Genomic DNA, 17,744 nt, shown 5'->3' with positions numbered 1-17,744 from the left:
TGGTGCAGTGCGGTGAGGTGCAACATGATGACAAAATGCAGCACAACAATAGGTGGAGGAGTCACCTTGGAGAATTAGTTGAAGCAACATGTCTTCAACTGATCTCATGTATCATCTTCTTAGAGATGATCTATGCTCTTATCTAGATAAGTCAAAGTGTTGACTTCTGTTGTAAACGTACTATCTCTCTCTCTTTGTTGAACTATTAAAGAACATATAAGAAGAATTGATCAAGGGTTTCCCCACATTGGGGTTTGTCCCTGGCTAGCGCCACATCTTGTGTCCTCTTGTCTTGGCTTGTCTTCTGCGATTTATGTTTATGTTCTATCTACAGTTTACTTTAATGCCGATGTGATCGCTAATTTGGAAAAGATATGGAGCTAACTGTGAAAATTGAAATAAATTGCTCTAAGCATAGAACATACCTAAAATTAACATGGTATCGGAGCTGAGGTGAAGACAATGCCCAAGCAAGAGTGAAAGAGCAATCATCGAAGACAGTTGGGAAAGGACCAAAGGATCAGTGGATTCCTCATCCCTCTTCAAATTCACCAAGGGTGAAGTCAAAGCAGAGAATATTATCAGAATGGCGCAGCGGAATATGGCCTACCTAAAGATCACTTCATTGGAAGATTGGATCTCAGGGTGGAAGGAAAAGCAAATAACTAGTTCGGCCATTATGTGAAGGAGTGTTCAAATGGCAGGGACACATCACTTGATGATGATAACAATCATTCCAGGGACATCTTCAATGATCAAAGGAATGATAGGTAATGCAGGTCATCAAGGAAATGGCCGACTCTTCATAGAAAGCAAGGAACCCCAGGTATGAAGAATCAAATGTTGTTTCTGATAAGATAAAGAAGCGTTATCTTGTATTGGCCCTCTCCTTCAGATTCTTTGGGAATATGGCTTATAGATTATAGTGCTTCAAGGCACTTCATCGGATAGATGGGTGCACTCTCTAATTTGGTAGAGATGGAAACAATCGTTGGATTATAGTTGGAGCCGATGCCACCTATCCTGGAAAGGGTGTAGGGAATGTTAACTCTCAATTGAATAAGGGTAACTCAATTCATTTACAGAATCTCTTTTATGTACTTGATCGCAAAAAGAACCTAGTGTCCATCTCGGAAATGGAAGTCAAAGGTTTCAGGGTGGCACTCATCGTTGGAAAGGTACGTGTTAAAAAATATAATTTTCAAAGATGCTTTTTCTCATGGGTTCAGGGTTGGCAATTTGTATCAAGTTGCAGGATGGCCCATTGGGGATCATGTCAATTGACATATCGCATCTATAACACTAGAGGTCTACCTATAGGGCCCTACCTGATGTGAGTCAAATGGTGATAGGGATGTCTGAATTCAAGTAGAGCATGAAGGTACATGTTTGAGATGTATCAAAGGAAAATCTTATAAGGGGACCATTCCCCTCATGCAGCAGGTCCACAGGTTTGGAACAACCCAAGGAGTTTGAGATTCATGATCGGGAATCTCATGTATACAGGTGGAAGAAAGCCCTCTATGGCTTGAAGAAAAACACCTCGGGGGTAGTATGAGAGGATTGATAGCTGTTTGATGAAGTTGAGATTCACTAGGAGTGAAACCGATTCAAACCATTACCCGTAGGTTGTGGATGATATACCTCTTATACCGGCACCTTATGAGGACGACCTATTTATGACATGTGCAGACGCTTTCATTTGCAGAAGTAAGAGGGAGTTGGATTCTGGATGTGGAATGATAAACTGCAAGCCTGTGACTACCTTGAGGATCTTAACTTTTAGAAGTTATATAGTAATGATGTCGGACCAAAGTTGGGAAATGCCTCTGAGTTTCATAAACTCATTCGCGTTGATGTTCTTGGTGAACTTCCGTCCGGACATATGTTTTGCAGTTAGCATGGTGAGCTCATATTTGGTTGAGCCTCACTGGATTAGTGCCAAGAATCTTCTGAGATATCTTCGGGGCACAATCTCTCATGGATTGAGATACATTGCCGGAAATATGAAACTGCATGATTATTCGAATGCTGATTGGGCAGGTAGTGTGGAGGATCACTAGAGCACTTCTTAGTCCTGGTTCTATTTGGATACTGCTTCGATATCATGGATGAGCAGGAAGCAGAAGTCGGTTGCTATAAGCACCGCCGAGACCGAATACATAGCTACGAGTATGATCTCGTGTGAAGCTGCATGGTTGCAGAAGCTCTTAAGTGAGTTGTTTGTACACATGATGAATACCATTGTGATTCTTTGTGACAACCAGAGGGGGTATTTGATTATTGAGGAATCCCGTATTCGATGATTGCTCCAGCAGATAGACATCAGATACTGCCTTATCTGCGATACGATAAGTTGATGAGCGAGGAGGCTCCATCGCATTGAGACTAATGTACAAGTTGTAGACATTTTGTCAAAACCCCGGGGAAAGGTCAAATCTGTGACTTTCCGAAGAACTTGGAGTCGTTGAGAGACCTTCTTGTAAGGGTCTTGCATGTTGCATGCATTGAGCTCTAGGAGCTCTGGGGGGCTTGGGGTACTTACTGGAGCAACATATGACCACAGGGCGACTCACCCTCCCTTGGTGGTGCGCTATGAACAGGATGATTAGTTCTTCTGTGGGCCTGGATGATTAGTTCTCCTGTGGCAACTGTGGAACAGGATGATTAGTTCTCTTGTGGGCCAGGATGATTTGTTCTCTGTGGCGACTATGGAACAAGATGATTAGTTCTATTGTGGGCCAGGATGATTTGTTCTCCGTGGCGACTGTGGAAGAGGATGATTAGTTCTCCTATGGGCCATGATGATTAGTTCTCCGTGGCATCCACTGATAGGATGATTCGTTCTCCTGTGGACAGGATGATTAGTTCTCCTGTCGAGGCATCTTTCCCATGCAGTCTGGGACTCATGGGAAGTACCTCTCATTTGATCATTGAGCAGGGAAATGGACCATAGTAGTACTATCGATGGACGCATCGCTGTATCTACTGTACTCCCTATGTTAGGATAACCTACATTGATTTGGGATCAATATGAGTGGTTTGAGACACTCTCTTGTGACATTGATATGGGATCAGTATGAGTGGTTTGAGACACTCTCTTGTGACATTGATCGAGGATCAATGAAACTGATCTGGGATCAGTATGAGTGGTTTGAGACACTCTCTTGGGATATTGATCTGGGATCAATAAAACTGACTTCGGGTCAGTAAGAGTGATGTGACACACTCTCTTCAGATGAAACTGACTTCGGGTTAGTAGAGAATGGCATGAGACATTCTCGATCAATTCTTCTTCTTCATGGTTCAGCAAAGCGGAGCGGAGCAGAGCTCAGCAGATTAAAGTAGATCATAGCAGAGCAGAGCAGTGCAGGGCATTGATGGCAGAGATAGTATAGTCAAACATATGGATCAACGGATGGAGTTCTCCCTAGTTGAGAGGGAGTGTCAAAATTGGCAACTAGGGCCAAACTCCATGTGGGTCATCTAATTTATAGCAGCTGATATTTTTCTTGGATCCCTCTCATCGAGAGGTGTAGGATTGATCTAAAGATCATCCGATTCTGATAAGTATTCATGGATTTATGAATTTATTTGCATTATAAGACAATTTGTCAAGGTCGGCCAGCAACCAAATAAACCCCACACGTGCTCAATGTTTTAGTATAAATAGAGGTGGCCTTCAAGTCATTTCAACACACTTGGGATCTCTTCCTCTCTCTACTTGTCTTTGGGTTTTAATAGGAGGAGAGATCCTAAGGAATAAGTTGTCTTGATCCAGAGGCCAAAAAGCCGGAAAAGCGGAACTGCCAGAAAAGACGGAATTGTTGGAAAAGTCGGAACTGCCAGAAAAGACGGAACTACCGGAAAAGTCGGAATTGTCGGAAAATCCGGAATTGTTGGAAAACCTAGAATTGTTGGAAAAGACGAAACTACCGGAAAAGCTGGAATAGCCAAAAAAGCCGAAAATGCCGAAACTGTCGAAAACGCTGGAAAAGTCGGAACTGTCGGAAAAGTTGGAACTGCTGGGATTGCTAGAACTGCTGAGAACAATCGGAACTGCCGAAACTTCCGGGAATAATCGGAACTGCCAAAACTGTCGGGAACTGCCGAAACAGTTGGAGCATCTGTCTCCTAAGGAGAGCAACATGCAAGGGATAACTAACTAACATTGGGACAATTGTATGGTACTTAGCAGCAAATACACCAAGCATGCAATGTTACAGCTAGCATGCAAGGGACAACTAGCGTGCAACAACAAACATGCTAAGGACAACAAGCAAGCAAGGGACAAGAAAGCAAGGTGCATCCAATACATAGGTCAGGATGGAAACATGGTGCAACAATGGCACATAATGCAGTACAGTGATGGTTACAGTCATGATTAATGAAGTGTGATGAGATGCAGCGTAGTGATGATGGGTGCAGCATGGTGCAGCGCAGTGAGGTGCAGCATGATGACAAAATGCAATATAGATAGGTGAAGGAGTCACCTTGGAGAATTAGTTGAAGCAGCATGTCTTCAACTGATCTCATGCATCATCTTCTTAGAGATGATCTATGCTCTTATCTAGATAAGTCAAACTGTTGACTTATGTTGTAAACGTACTATCTCCCTCTCTCTGTTGAACTATTAAAGAACATATAAGAAGAATTGATCAAGGGTTTCCCCACATTGGGGTTTGTCCCTGGCTAGCGCCGTATCTTTTGTCATCTTGTCTTGGCTTGTTTTCTGTGATTTATGTTTATGTTCTATCTGCAGTTTACTTTAATGCTGATGTGATTGCTAATCTGGAAAAGATATGGAGCTAACTGTGAAAATTGAAATAAATTGCTTTAAGCATAGGACATACCTAAAATTAACAAAAAGCAAATGCTGCAATTGATTTTAGCTTTTTGTCTTTTCGTTAAAGGTTAAAGTGTGCACCCTACTCTCGAGGAACAGGAAGAACAAGCGAGGAAGGCACGACTGCTTATTCATCATGACTGCTTATTCATCTCCGTTTGGTGTCATTCATCTTCGTTCATCGCACTCATTTTCTGATATTTGAAGCTCAGTTTTGTAACTTTGTTCTTCGAAGGTTTGAGACTCGAGAGTTTGTTTCAAATTTTCTTTGTTCCCCAATTCCTCCGAAACCTATCTTTAATATCGAGTGGGTTAGGGAGAAAAAAGACAGCGGAAGTGGGATTCAGACCAATGTTGCATTAATCGTTATCGTGATAATATCGACGCGAGGAAAAAATCGTAATTATGGGGAAATAATCGGAAATAATTGCGAAAAAATTGTTTGGTACAAAAATATTCTTTTTTTTTCAATTTTTTTAATATCTAAACCATCTACAACATAAAATAACTACATTGACACATAAATATAATAAAAGAACTAATATATAAGATGTTTAATATCATTTCTAGTGCTAAAATCACACATAACATTGAATCATGTCCTGAATAGTAAGTCTTGACTCCTGAGTCCCAAATCAGCCTCAAAATATCAACAAAAAATTTAATAATGTATCTCATCATGTCATAATGTCATATACAATCTAAGTCACCAGGTTCGTGTTCGAGTTCGAGTTCGATGACCATGAAATTAGAATAAAGTTCAACAACTAAAATTTTATCGATAAAGTTCGACATAAAATTCGAAATATAGAAATTCGAAAAAAAATATATATATATATATATATATATATATATATATATATAGATAATCAATTTAAAGTCAAATTCAAATAAATTTTTGGCTTAGCAAGAGAACAGAGGCTAGAAAATCTATTAAATTTTATAAATTATGTGTGATGATTGATCAATTTTGGTCATTTTCAAGTCTTTTAATGTTAATCTTTATTGTAATTATCCTCCAAATTATATGCTTCAGAATCTACAGGTGAATATATTGGCAATGCTTTCCAACAATTTCTCATATCTCAAGGCATATCTTGCTAAAGAACTATTCCTTACACTCCACAGTAAAATGTAGTAACAGGCTAACAACACGAAAGAATAGGGCTATCATGGAGATGGTTGGTGGCTTGCTTCACTCCAAGAAAATGAAACTTCCATTTTGGGAATAGATTGCTGTTTCCACAATCCATGTCATCAATAGAACATCTACTCGTCCTGTCACAAATATGACTCCATATGAGAAATGGTATGGCAACAAACATCCTATTTCACATTTCAAAATTTCTAGATCTGCTGCATGGGCTTATGCTCCTAATGATAGACAAAACCTAGCAGCATCTCTAGACTCCTAGTACACTTTAATTGGTGAAAACGAAACTTTTCAGGGATACTGCCTTTAAGATCCCACCACTCATAGAGTGGTTGAATATAGAGAGGTTATTTTAGCCTGGCACATTCAGCAAGAACATTTTAAAATAATCCACAGTCAAGTCACTGTAGACCTAAACACAGAAAAACAATAGCCGTCATCAGTTCCAATTACTGTATGTCATTCTAACCCATCTGGACCAGTCTATATCTATTATTTGTTTTGCTAAGTTATCACTAAATTTGAAAACAAAAAAGAGGACTGTAGACTGGACTGTATGTCATTCTAACCCTTCGGCAGTTGTAGACTGGACTGCAACTTGCAAGTTTGCAATAGAGTTTGGAGTCTGGACCACATTGAAACTCTTCGGTTGCAGGCAACAATGAAACCCTTCGAAGTTCGAGGCTTGAGCAATGAAACAATAGAACAATGAGCAATGAAACTTGGCGAACAATGAAACCCACGGGCTGCAGGCAAATTTGCTAAAACGCGCGAAAAAAACGAACTTTTTTGAACCGGAAACGAATTTCATCGAACCCTAAACAATTTTGTTCGGCAAAAAATTCGAATTCGCGATGAAATTCGAGTTCGCCATAAAATTCGGTGAACTCGAACGAATAAATTTGTTTTCGATTAAAATTTGCCAAATTTCGAATTTGTTCGTTGAAATTCGCTGAATCTGGTGACTTAGTATACAATAAAATGAAGAAAATAACTAAAGTCTAATCCTATTGATTTCCTCTACCCCTCTTGCGAAAATGCCACAACTTTCCCTTTCCCTCTAGATGTAGATGTTGGTGCTGGTGGAGTTGGCAGTGGAGTCTGCTGTGTTCTAGAAGCTGAAGAACTAGAAGTAGGAGCTATAGGAGGTAGACCACGTCCTCTACTGGTGGCAGGGTAGCCCGGGCAGGTGGTGTCACCTGGAAACATTACAATCTCCCAATCCTGAAATCCTGAAAAACTGATAAGTCTACTGGATTTTGAATGAAATCTAAAATTCTACTTTCCCCATATGAAATCCAATGAGGCCGGAACCACTCTCAAACATCCTGAGTCATTTCATGGTAATGATAAAAATTTAAGTAAAAGGATGAAAATGAAGATTAAGGAGAATATCACTTTACTTTAAGAATTAAGAATTTAACATTACCATGAAGCATATCAATACTAGGGCCTAGACTTGATCATTAAGGTGCCCCACTCAAAAATTATTTGTTTCTTTAAAAAAAATTGCATTTCGAACATTTAGCATTCCTTAGAAAACCGCGCTGCCCCGACCCTCGGCGATAAATTGGGAAAAAATCGCGATTTTTTCAAATTATCACGATTTTTTCGAAATTATCGGGTATAAAAAAAATCTGTGATTATTACTTGCGATAGTATTGGTTTTGGGAAAAAATTGCGATAAAACGATAATATCGCGATATTATCGCGATTTTCACAACACTGATTCAGACCTTTTAAATAGTTCTTCGCCTACACTTCCTTCACTAATGTAACATCCCTACAGCACTACTTCCTACACCACAAAAATGTTGTTTTTTATTGTGTTATTTGTTTTTTATTTGTGTTATTTGTAACGGATATGTGTGTTTATTGTTTGGAGCCATGCAGTAAAAAGTAATATCCTATAGTGTAATATGTGTATGGTTTGTGTGAGGTTTATTGATTGTGTGGGGCCTGGAGTCAGTTTATTGGTCTATATAGTCCTAAGTCTATATATATATATTAATTGTATAGATCATCTGGTTGATATCCATCCCCGATTGCTTGTATTGTGCCATCCAGTTGATTGTATAGATTCATCCGTTTCCATATATATTTTATTTTTGGAATCAGGGGAGGCCGAGTCAACAATGACAATTAAATTCTCTAAATAAGTCAGTCTTGACACCATCTTATCTATCACATGACATATATTCACTCTAAGCATCAATATATTAGAAATACCACATCATTTGTCCATGTGCTCTTATCTTATTATTAGAAATACAGGAAGATAATTCTAAAAGTGTTTGATGGTTTCAGGGGAGTATTTGATTTTTGAACTTAAAGTGTTTTTTAAAATTTCAAAAATATTATTATATTTTAATTGTTTTTTGTACTTGACGTATCCTTGCTGTATCCGGATCCTGGATTTTAAAAAACTAGCGAATCCAGATCCGTATCCAAATCCTGGTAACATAGACTAGATGTCATTGTCATACGTCAAGATGTTTGGAGATTTCTGACAAAGAGAGCTCTAATTGCTCTCAAGTTGAGAAAAGACACGTAACTCTGTTACCTGCACTCCCCATAATACACATATCAACAATCTGCCAACCTGGCTGTAGACCAGAAGTTCATATTACACCCCCTATATATCAAACAAAGCAAAAGTAACTACTAGATCTCATCGGATGTCAAGAATATTTGGAGACTCTAGACCAAGAGAGCTCTAATCCACCCCCCATCTTGTTATACATCAAAGAGGCAAGAGCAACTACAAGATTTCATCATTACATGTCAAGAATGTTTGGAGACTTCAGACCAAGAGAGCTCTAATGCAGCCTCCGCCCCTGCCCTCGATTTAAGAAAAGGCTTAGAACTCTGTTGTCTGCCCTCATCAAAATCCACATATCAACAATCTGCCCATCCAGTCATAGATCAAAAGACCTCAATGGGAGGATCTCCCGAATCCCGTCTTAGTAAACTCTCAAGGAGATTGAACCTGATTCTCAATTGCATGCTAGCTTAAATAATTTGTCTAGCTCGCGATTTTGTTCTTGGTAGACATGATGGAACTGGATCAATGCAAAACTGTTGTGATCTCTTCTGCTAATCAAAGGCTGCCATGTAATGAATGGCATGCCTTCTGGACTACGTGATCCTTGGGCCATGCTTCCAAGGCCTACCACATGTATGCTCCTTCCATTTATCTTTCCCTCTGTCAAAGCTCTTATTGCTACCCAAACTATATACACATTCTTATGACATGTCATTCACATATTATACTTGCACACTCTGAATACAAAGCCTCTAAACATTGAACAAAAGCCATCTGAAATTGATCAAGGACAAGACAATAAGAATCCTATTAATACATTATATTAGGCCTAATAAATAGGTATTAATTGTAACACTCCCTCTTAATGACGTTTTTGCAAACACTGCTTTGGTCATACCTGATATGTGTATCAAATTCCATCAAATTTGTATATCAATCTGCTTTGCCTCTATGAAAATTTTGTGACCTTGATCCATAAATCCATCAAGTATGCAACTTTCTTATTATCTGTTTCTCTAAGTGCCTTTAATCTTCCCTTCATCAGTTATCACCTTTTATTGGGCCTTTTATTGGGCAATGCAGCAAATTAGGTGTGAAATGCAAGAAAAAGGATTAATGAAGGTCAAAGGAAATGTTGGAAAATGTTGCACTTAAATGAGATAAGCTTAAATCAGAAATGGAAGATTAAGAAATGATGTTGGGATATACTCTAAAATAATCAACATGGTCTTTGTTTGATGGTTAAGCAAGGTTGGTGATATTCTCTCACCAAAAAGGTTCAAGTCCTCCAGAGTCCAAAGACATGTCTCATCCCTCGTGAGCTTTCGCATCCATGCAAGCAGGTATTCCATGCAGTTGGGTCCAGGTGCAATATCTGGATAGATATCCCCCACCTGAATTGAATTCTTAATTGAATATTGTAAGACAATTACATTGTAATTCTCTTAGATTGGAGACGAGCGTTCTTGCTGCATTCTAAGAGATGCTGTAAAAATAAATCTATTTGAAGTAAGAAACAAGGACAAAAAGAAGATGAATTGGACAAGGTGTTCAAAGAAATAATTGAAGAAAAATTCAAAGATGAAGGACAACTTAAAGCGTCTATACATTAAACTGAATTGACATTTTCACTATTAGGTGTCTTTAATCAAGACAAGACAAATATCCATACCTTTCAAGATAGCAGGTGGTAGAACCTCAAGAAATTTATGGACTCAATGAACAATCACACATCATGGAAGACCAATAATTGCCACCAAATGACAGATATGAAAATACATGGAACAAGAGAACAATTATGTGATGCCAATCTGGTGAAGATTGACATGGATAAGGATAAGATATCAATGGATAGATAATCAAGCATGGAATGACTTGGGATCTAAAACGAGAAAAATCCAATTATTTGGTATTCTCTAATGCTTCGGGGTTAAAGCTCCTACGAAGTGAGGGCACGCTTTCCCCTTGTACAACATACAACAGGCATAACAAAGAAGATGACTGCCTCATTAGGTTTTGTAGGTATTTATAGGTTAATTTATCTGTCCAAGTCGACATCAAAGGTTTATTGAGGTGATTGTATATGATTGACTATTTGTCAGGTACACAAGTTTATTTTACAGCTTTGGTATAATATTGTGTATGTATGTCCATCAACCATGGTCTGGGATAAGATTCTCAACAATTTATTACTATAAAAAGAAGGTTATCCCTCAAAATATTTTTAACATTTGACAGTCAAGTTTTGTGTGGGCGGCCTTACTCTATTTGTTTGGTTGGTAGACTGCCTCCATTTATCTTGTTAGGGCAAGCAATGTGCGGCCCATCACTTGGAAGCAGTGTGCTTCTCCTTATCTTGTACTTTGTTCTATTGTTAATGTTTTGGCTATTTTTTGATCTTTCTCTATCTTTCCCCTTGTACAACATACAACAGGCATAACAAAGAAGATGACTGCCTCATTAGGTTTTGTAGGTATTTATAGGTTAATTTATCTGTCCAAGTCAACATCAAAGGTTTATTGAGGTGATTGTATATGATTGACTATTTGTCAGGTACACAAGTTTATTTTACAGCTTTGGTATAATATTGTGTATGTATGTCCATCAACCATGGTCTGGGATAAGATTCTCAACAATTTATTACTATAAAAAGGTTATCCCTCAAAATATTTTTAACATTTGACAGTCAAGTTTTGTGTGGGCGGCCTTACTCTATTTGTTTGGTTGGTAGACTGCCTCCATTTATCTTGTTAGGGCAAGCAATGTGCGGCCCATCACTTGGAAGCAGTGTGCTTCTCCTTATCTTGTACTTTGTTCTATTGTTAATGTTTTGGCTATTTTTTGATCTTTCTCTATTTTTGAAGTATGTGCTGTATTAATATTATTTAGGTTATATGGTCAACTCTCCATCATTGTGCGCCATTTGGTGCATTAATGACGTCGTCACAAAGCAGTAATGCCAATACTCTCATACAAGAACAGAGAATCCAAGGAATTCAAGCATGCAAGTAGAGAGGAGATTTTTGCAATGTACACATATGCTACACTGTTCATGGTACTATCTATATATAAGTTCAAAACTGTTGGAGAGAGATTAAGTATAATCAAGTTTCTTAAGGGTACATTAAGGTTAAGATATTTAGTGCCCAATCAAAGTGTGACAAAGCCACCGATGAATTATGTACAATGAGATAGAAAAAATAAAGTAACAAGTGTAAATTACAATAATAATACACTTTAATGACTTAGGTTTTTAGGGAAGAAAAAAATGAGAGACTTGAGTGAACTTTGAGGGAAAATAGTGTTGTTTTTATTTTCCTGAACCCCAGAAAGTGGCTGGTCCTTGGTGAGCATAGCAGTGAGAACCCCTTGCTCACCCGCAAAGAGAAGTGACTCTGCTTAATTCCACTTATTCTCTCCTCTGCCCCTCCCATGCATTGACAAACCTGCCCAAGAGGAAGGGTAGCAGGGTGCTTACCTGTCTCTGCCTTGACCAACCAGAGAAGGTGGCAAGGAGCATTGCCTACCCCAGTTTTTATTTTGTAAGTTATGACTTCTATCCTATAGTGCAGTGCTAATCCTTTAGTGATGTAGTCTAACTAAATCCCCAAGGAACCTAGGGATTAAATTGCTGAGAGGATTTTGTCTCCATTTTTGACAAATGGTGTCCGTAGTCCAACAAAATATAACATAGGTTGTCATGTACCTAAATTTTCATGGTTAAATGGTATGTAATCATTAAGCTTAATGTGATGCAAACATGTTTAATGACAATTCAGTATTTTTTGATTGGGCTTAAATCAATTTGAACAGCATTAGTTGTACTTTTAATGATGTTATAAATAATTATAAATTAGCTCATGATTACATTTTGCCCTTTTGATTAAAACTTGTGCTTTTATGTCAATAGACATTTCTTTGCGAGTCCTATGTTAATGATGGGATGTTATGGATGCCCATAGTGATCAGTCTTTGTCAGCTGATGGTTGGTGCAATGTGCACCTTCCATTCTTAAGATTTTGAGAAGTCAACTGAGTAAATTTCCATTATGAGTAAAAGCTCAAATATCACAAAATTCGCACTTTAAACCTGGACAGATTCTAGTCTCAACATCTATTCCCATACTCTGAATGAAGCCTTTAAGGGCTATGGACATCAATTTGTGCATGTTGATTGTCCAGAATACTAAACCCCATTGTTTCTGCACAATGAATTACTCATCCTTAGTGCTGGAATAGGGAAAAGAAGTTGAGTCTATGGTTTTTGGAGCACTGGATTTGTAGTGGAGTGTTGTGTCTTGTGCTGGAGCTCCCTCAGTGGAAAACAACGCAGATTTTGCTTAATAACATTGGGAACAGTGTAAAGGATGGTTAAAACATGTTGCAGAGCTTTGAAATGACAAATTTAACAAAGATTGTTCAAATCCTGTGAAGAAACTTTAATGCCTGTTCTCCAATAGAAGTTGCAGTGAAATTTTTCCTACAAAGCATGGATAACTAAGGATCTAATCTGCTAACTCCTTTGGAAAAGTAACTAGAAATCAAATAAGGCGGCAAGAGAGAGACAAGATATTAATAGGTTTAAAATTCCAGTGCAGGGAAACATCCACTTGTAAATAGGCTTACTATTAATCACCAACTCTCTTTACAAGCATTCAAGTATGTAGTTCATATGGGTTCCATACACACCTCAATCACATAAAGGAATCTAGGTTCTTGTTTAAATTGGTATATGAATTGAGATATTCAATCCTATGATGTATATGGGATTTACTCAATTTTAGTGTTTGTGAATAGGTGACGATGATATGAGCCTATAAGTGAAGTATTTGTAATCCTCACATAGTCTAATGATACTTCATTATATGTATAATATGTCCAATCAACTATTTTCTTAAGATTATTGTACGAACATCATACATTGCAAATGCAGCCACTAGACATCATTAGATCACACATTTCAACATGCTCCTTTAAAGATGATCAGGGGAATTAATAAAGAAACAAGGGAAAGTTGACATTAGATTACAGCCCCCCTTGATGACAACTTAGCTTATCCCCCAGTAGTTGCAAAGATGCACAAAATTTGCTTCCGTCAAGGACTTGGTGAAGAGATCAGCAGTTTGTGTCTCTCCAAGTCCATATCCTTATCTTGTGCAGGTGCACTGCTGATGCACATTGGATATGTTATAGCATGCAGCTTTTAACCCAACCTCTGTTTGTTGTTCAAACCTTGTGGAGTGGTCCATCTTTGGCTTTGGATTAGCTACTCTGCTCATAAAATCTCTAAACAGTAATCTGTTCAAAACATTTCAATTATGTGTATGGCTTATCGGTTGGCAAGAGGAGAAGAATGCTTTGGAAAAGGGACCCTAAGATTAAAATCGAAAGTGCTGCCCTTTTCCTCCCTTTTGGATTTACGCAGCTGCTGTATGCATTTAAGACCAATTTTCTTCTATAACGTTTCACCACACTTGCATGAAAGATTATTGGTTACCATGAGGTGCATAAGACTTCTGAAGGATGTGGCTTAGTTTTAAATTCCCTTGCTCCTTTTCTCATTGATCTGATTGAAAGATGAAAACAATTATTTGTATCCAATGTCACCAAAAGGCTTCTATAACTGGCTTTGTTTATTTCCTTTCTAACATGTTTTGGCCCCCATCTTTAATCAATCAATTCATGTGAAATGGTGCAATGCCAAAAAATGGTCAAACAAAGTCCTTTTTCAATGAAATCTGAAACGGAGGTTCATGGTGGGTCCTACTTTGTCATGGAAGTACTAATTTGGAGGTCCAGAGGCAATTAGGGTGTCAATTGGAGGCTAGAGAACAGGTGATCTTTGGGACTCTCACCACTATACTGCAACGGCTGATGCTTTGCATATGAAAACCTTGACAACTTGTCTGTTCTGTAACTGGCCAGTATATCCATAAGAGGCCACAAGCATGCTCCAACAAGGATTGCTGCTAGAGGGGAATTATTTCTGCGCTCAAATGCAATTTTGCTGCAACTGACATGTAATGGAGGACCTTCATATTTGCACTTGGGACACAAGTTGCAGGGGCATCTGCCTTCATTGTTGTGGCTCTGCTTTTCTGTATCCTGAATGATCAGTAAATGTGACATGCTTGCCCTGCCATGTGGTAAAATCATCCAAGTGACAAGCATTTTCTGCACAGGGAAATTCTGCCTCTAATACTACAAACTGCAAGAAGTGCACCGAGGGCAATATTGTGAGGCAAAAACAGGGAAGAAACGACAAAAGTGGATTCAAAGTGTTCAGTGGTCTTGAAGTTGATTTTCAGGAGGCAGGAAAAACTGTAGTGCTATAGTATTATCTCCACTAATAGTTTACTAACATCTGAAGGTTTCACTGAGGGGCCAGGTAAAATCATTATGGTTTCTGATTGAACAGGTGAAATGTGCCACTTGTACCTGGGTTAGAGGTGGTGCCTATATAGAATCTTCTAACCAGGTACTGTGAAGGAAATATCCGGTGGCATATCCTATCACCTTTGTATAACCTGTGGTTTGTTCCACCATAAAAATTTAAGATAGACAAACTAAAAAACAAAAAGTTTTTAGAATTCTTTCTACACTGTACAAGGGCCAGCTAATTTTTGACAGCGGTGAATTACCTGATATGCACCTTTTGACAAAATTGAAACATGCTAAGTTGAAAGCATTCTGAAAATGTTCATTAAGATGAATCTAAATGTCAACTTATTTTTTGGGAGGTGCAGAATCTCAGTAACATTCGTTGACAAGGATGGTGAAGAAAATACTATCAAAGTGCCAGTAGGAATGTCGATGCTTGAAGCTGCTCATGAGAATGACATAGAGCTTGAAGGTGCCAAATTGTCTTTATGGGCAATCAAATTATAGTGTAGGCATATACGTTTTTTCTTCTTTTCCATTTACCTTTCTAATTCTTTTTGGCTGCTATAATTGTTCAGGGGCATGTGAAGGATCACTCGCCTGTTCTACTTGCCATGTTATTGTCATGGTAAATTCTTCTCCTATATTTTATTGGGCACCACATGTTTGTGGTATTTTGTTTTGTTTTTGTTCTCACTGTCTAGGGGTTATCTTTTTACAGGATGAGGATTACTATAACAAGCTACCGGAGCCAACAGATGAAGAGAATGACATGTTAGATCTTGCTTTTGGCCTTACGGAAACGTGAGTCTTTTTTTTTTTTCTAAAAATTTAGTACAGAATGTGTCTTATGGTGTGCTACCAGATATTGATTTTGGTTTTTCATTTTAATATGCAATGTACCTTATGATGTACTGCTATACAGTGTAATATCGGGTTAGTGCTTTTGGCCTGACAGGAATGTAAGTGTTTTTTATCAAATATGTTAGTGCATAATTTCTGTTATGATGTGTTACCAGAGATTGATTTTGGTTTTAATTTTTTATTATAATACGGAATGTCTTGTGGTGAACTGCCAAATAGTATAATTTTGGGTTATTGCTCATTGATCTGTTGTTTATTTTGGCCTTTTCAATTCTTCAGAACTTAATGAAGTGGCTTTTGGTGTGCTACCAGATAGCTAGTTTGGTTCTCCTCTCAGCCATGTCTTTATGCTGGGCTACCAAATATTGATTTTGGTTTGGTGTTTGTGTAGGTCTCGGTTGGGTTGTCAAGTCATCGCTAAGCCGGAGCTTGATGGGATGAAAGTTGCTTTGCCTTCTGCCACGAGGAATTTTGCTGTAGATGGATATGTTCCCAAGCCCCATTAGGATGATATTTTCTTGATCTTTGTTCTTATTCCTGTAATAACAATCGGCATCACTTTTATATAGAGTCATGGCAATTTTTGTAATGAGAGCAACAATGATTTTTGTCAAGGTTTTTATCATTTCTTATTTTACCTGCCTGCTTCATTATTCTGCCCAACCATTTTTGTGGATTGTTTAATGAGCCTGAAAAATATGGGTTCTAGCAAAGTTGACATTGCCTACTGCTAGAACCTGTCCTCTCTACTGTTTGCCTTCGACGTTCAAATTGCATTGACAATAATGATAACAGAAGCCCGCATCTGTTCTCTCGAGGATGCAATAATATTTGAATGTGCTTCAACAAGTGCCACCCAGATCAGTTGTATTTGCATGCATTTGGGATTTTTTTCTCGGATATGTTATACATGTATTTCCTGTTGGCTGAGTCGTCCAAATATGTGTGGTGCAGTAATGTCATTATTTTAAGGGTATCATGCCTGGAATAAAGGGTATCCTGTGTAATATAACAATAGTTTAACAATAAATTCAATTCATACCATTTTTATAGTCCGTATCACTAAACAGTGCTTTTTGTGGCATAACCACCACGTGTTTTTTTGATTTTATATTTTCAATGCAATGCACTGATAGTAGAAAACCGCAATTTACTTTTTGACATGTACGAAGAGTATTTAATTTAATATACAAAAGTGAATGGTTTTATATAGGGTGTTGAGAGCCCAGGGACTGGCTTCTAGTTTAAAAGCTAATCATTTTGAATATAGTATTGTAAATTGTTAAGCTTGTAATATGAAGGGATTATACTATAAATTAGAGTAGTGTAAATTGTTAAGCTTGTAATATGATCACAATATGATGTGATTAAGCTGTAAAATATTATGGAAGATTCATTTGAATTTGGAAGATTTATTTTAATTTGTTTTCTTATAAGTAATTTTTTGTTTTTTGTTTTTGGTTCCTGTCAAAATCACTTGGGGTTTGCACCCAACCTGAGTAACACCAGCCTTTAGCATGGCCTGATTTTTGCCCAGAGGGTTTTGAATCAGTGACTTTACGGTGGAGTGCCTTAACAGAATACCCTGTCACCGTGCTAATATAAAATTTTAATTTTTTTAAGCAATCCTTGTTTAATAGTTATTTATTTATATTTTTATTAGCATCTATTTGTAAGAGCTTCTCACTTCAAATATATTGATATATTTTATTCAAAAGACTACAATTTTAAGATTTTTATATACAGTTAAAGCTGAAAAAAAATCTATTCCATATGAGTTTCTTTTCAAGTTAGTGGCTTGCGTTGTTGACAGTATACCTTGAACTTGACTTCATTGGTTCTGCTATGGCTTGCATTAAATAAGATAAAGTAAAAATGAGGGTGTTGGTAGGCACACTATACCACATGGTCATACCATGATACAATTTACCACATGGACTGCACATTAGGCCAACA

The 17,744-nt window shown here is 37.8% G+C and overlaps 1 protein-coding gene across 1 annotated transcript in view; it reads left to right on the top strand.

The window, feature by feature from the left end:
- LOC149217111 (adrenodoxin-like protein 2, mitochondrial) overlaps window positions 1-16,843 on the top strand; it is a 50,620-nt gene extending 33,777 nt beyond the window's left edge. The window contains exons 7-10 of the mRNA XM_089390136.1: window positions 15,290-15,396; window positions 15,503-15,552; window positions 15,646-15,728; window positions 16,180-16,843. Of these exons, the coding sequence (XP_089246262.1) occupies window positions 15,290-15,396; window positions 15,503-15,552; window positions 15,646-15,728; window positions 16,180-16,294 (355 nt within the window). The 3' untranslated portion in view covers window positions 16,295-16,843. The remainder of the gene's footprint in view (window positions 1-15,289; window positions 15,397-15,502; window positions 15,553-15,645; window positions 15,729-16,179) is intronic.
- The last annotated feature ends 901 nt before the right edge of the window (window positions 16,844-17,744 follow it).

This window comes from Pinus tabuliformis, chromosome 1_1 (assembly GCF_031772625.1).
Source record: "Pinus tabuliformis cultivar Carrire ecotype Pingquan chromosome 1_1, CPIR1, whole genome shotgun sequence".
NCBI classification, from domain to species: domain Eukaryota; kingdom Viridiplantae; phylum Streptophyta; class Pinopsida; order Pinales; family Pinaceae; genus Pinus; species Pinus tabuliformis.
Note: the sequence above shows the minus strand (reverse complement) of the source record. Positions and strands in the feature narration are given on the sequence as shown.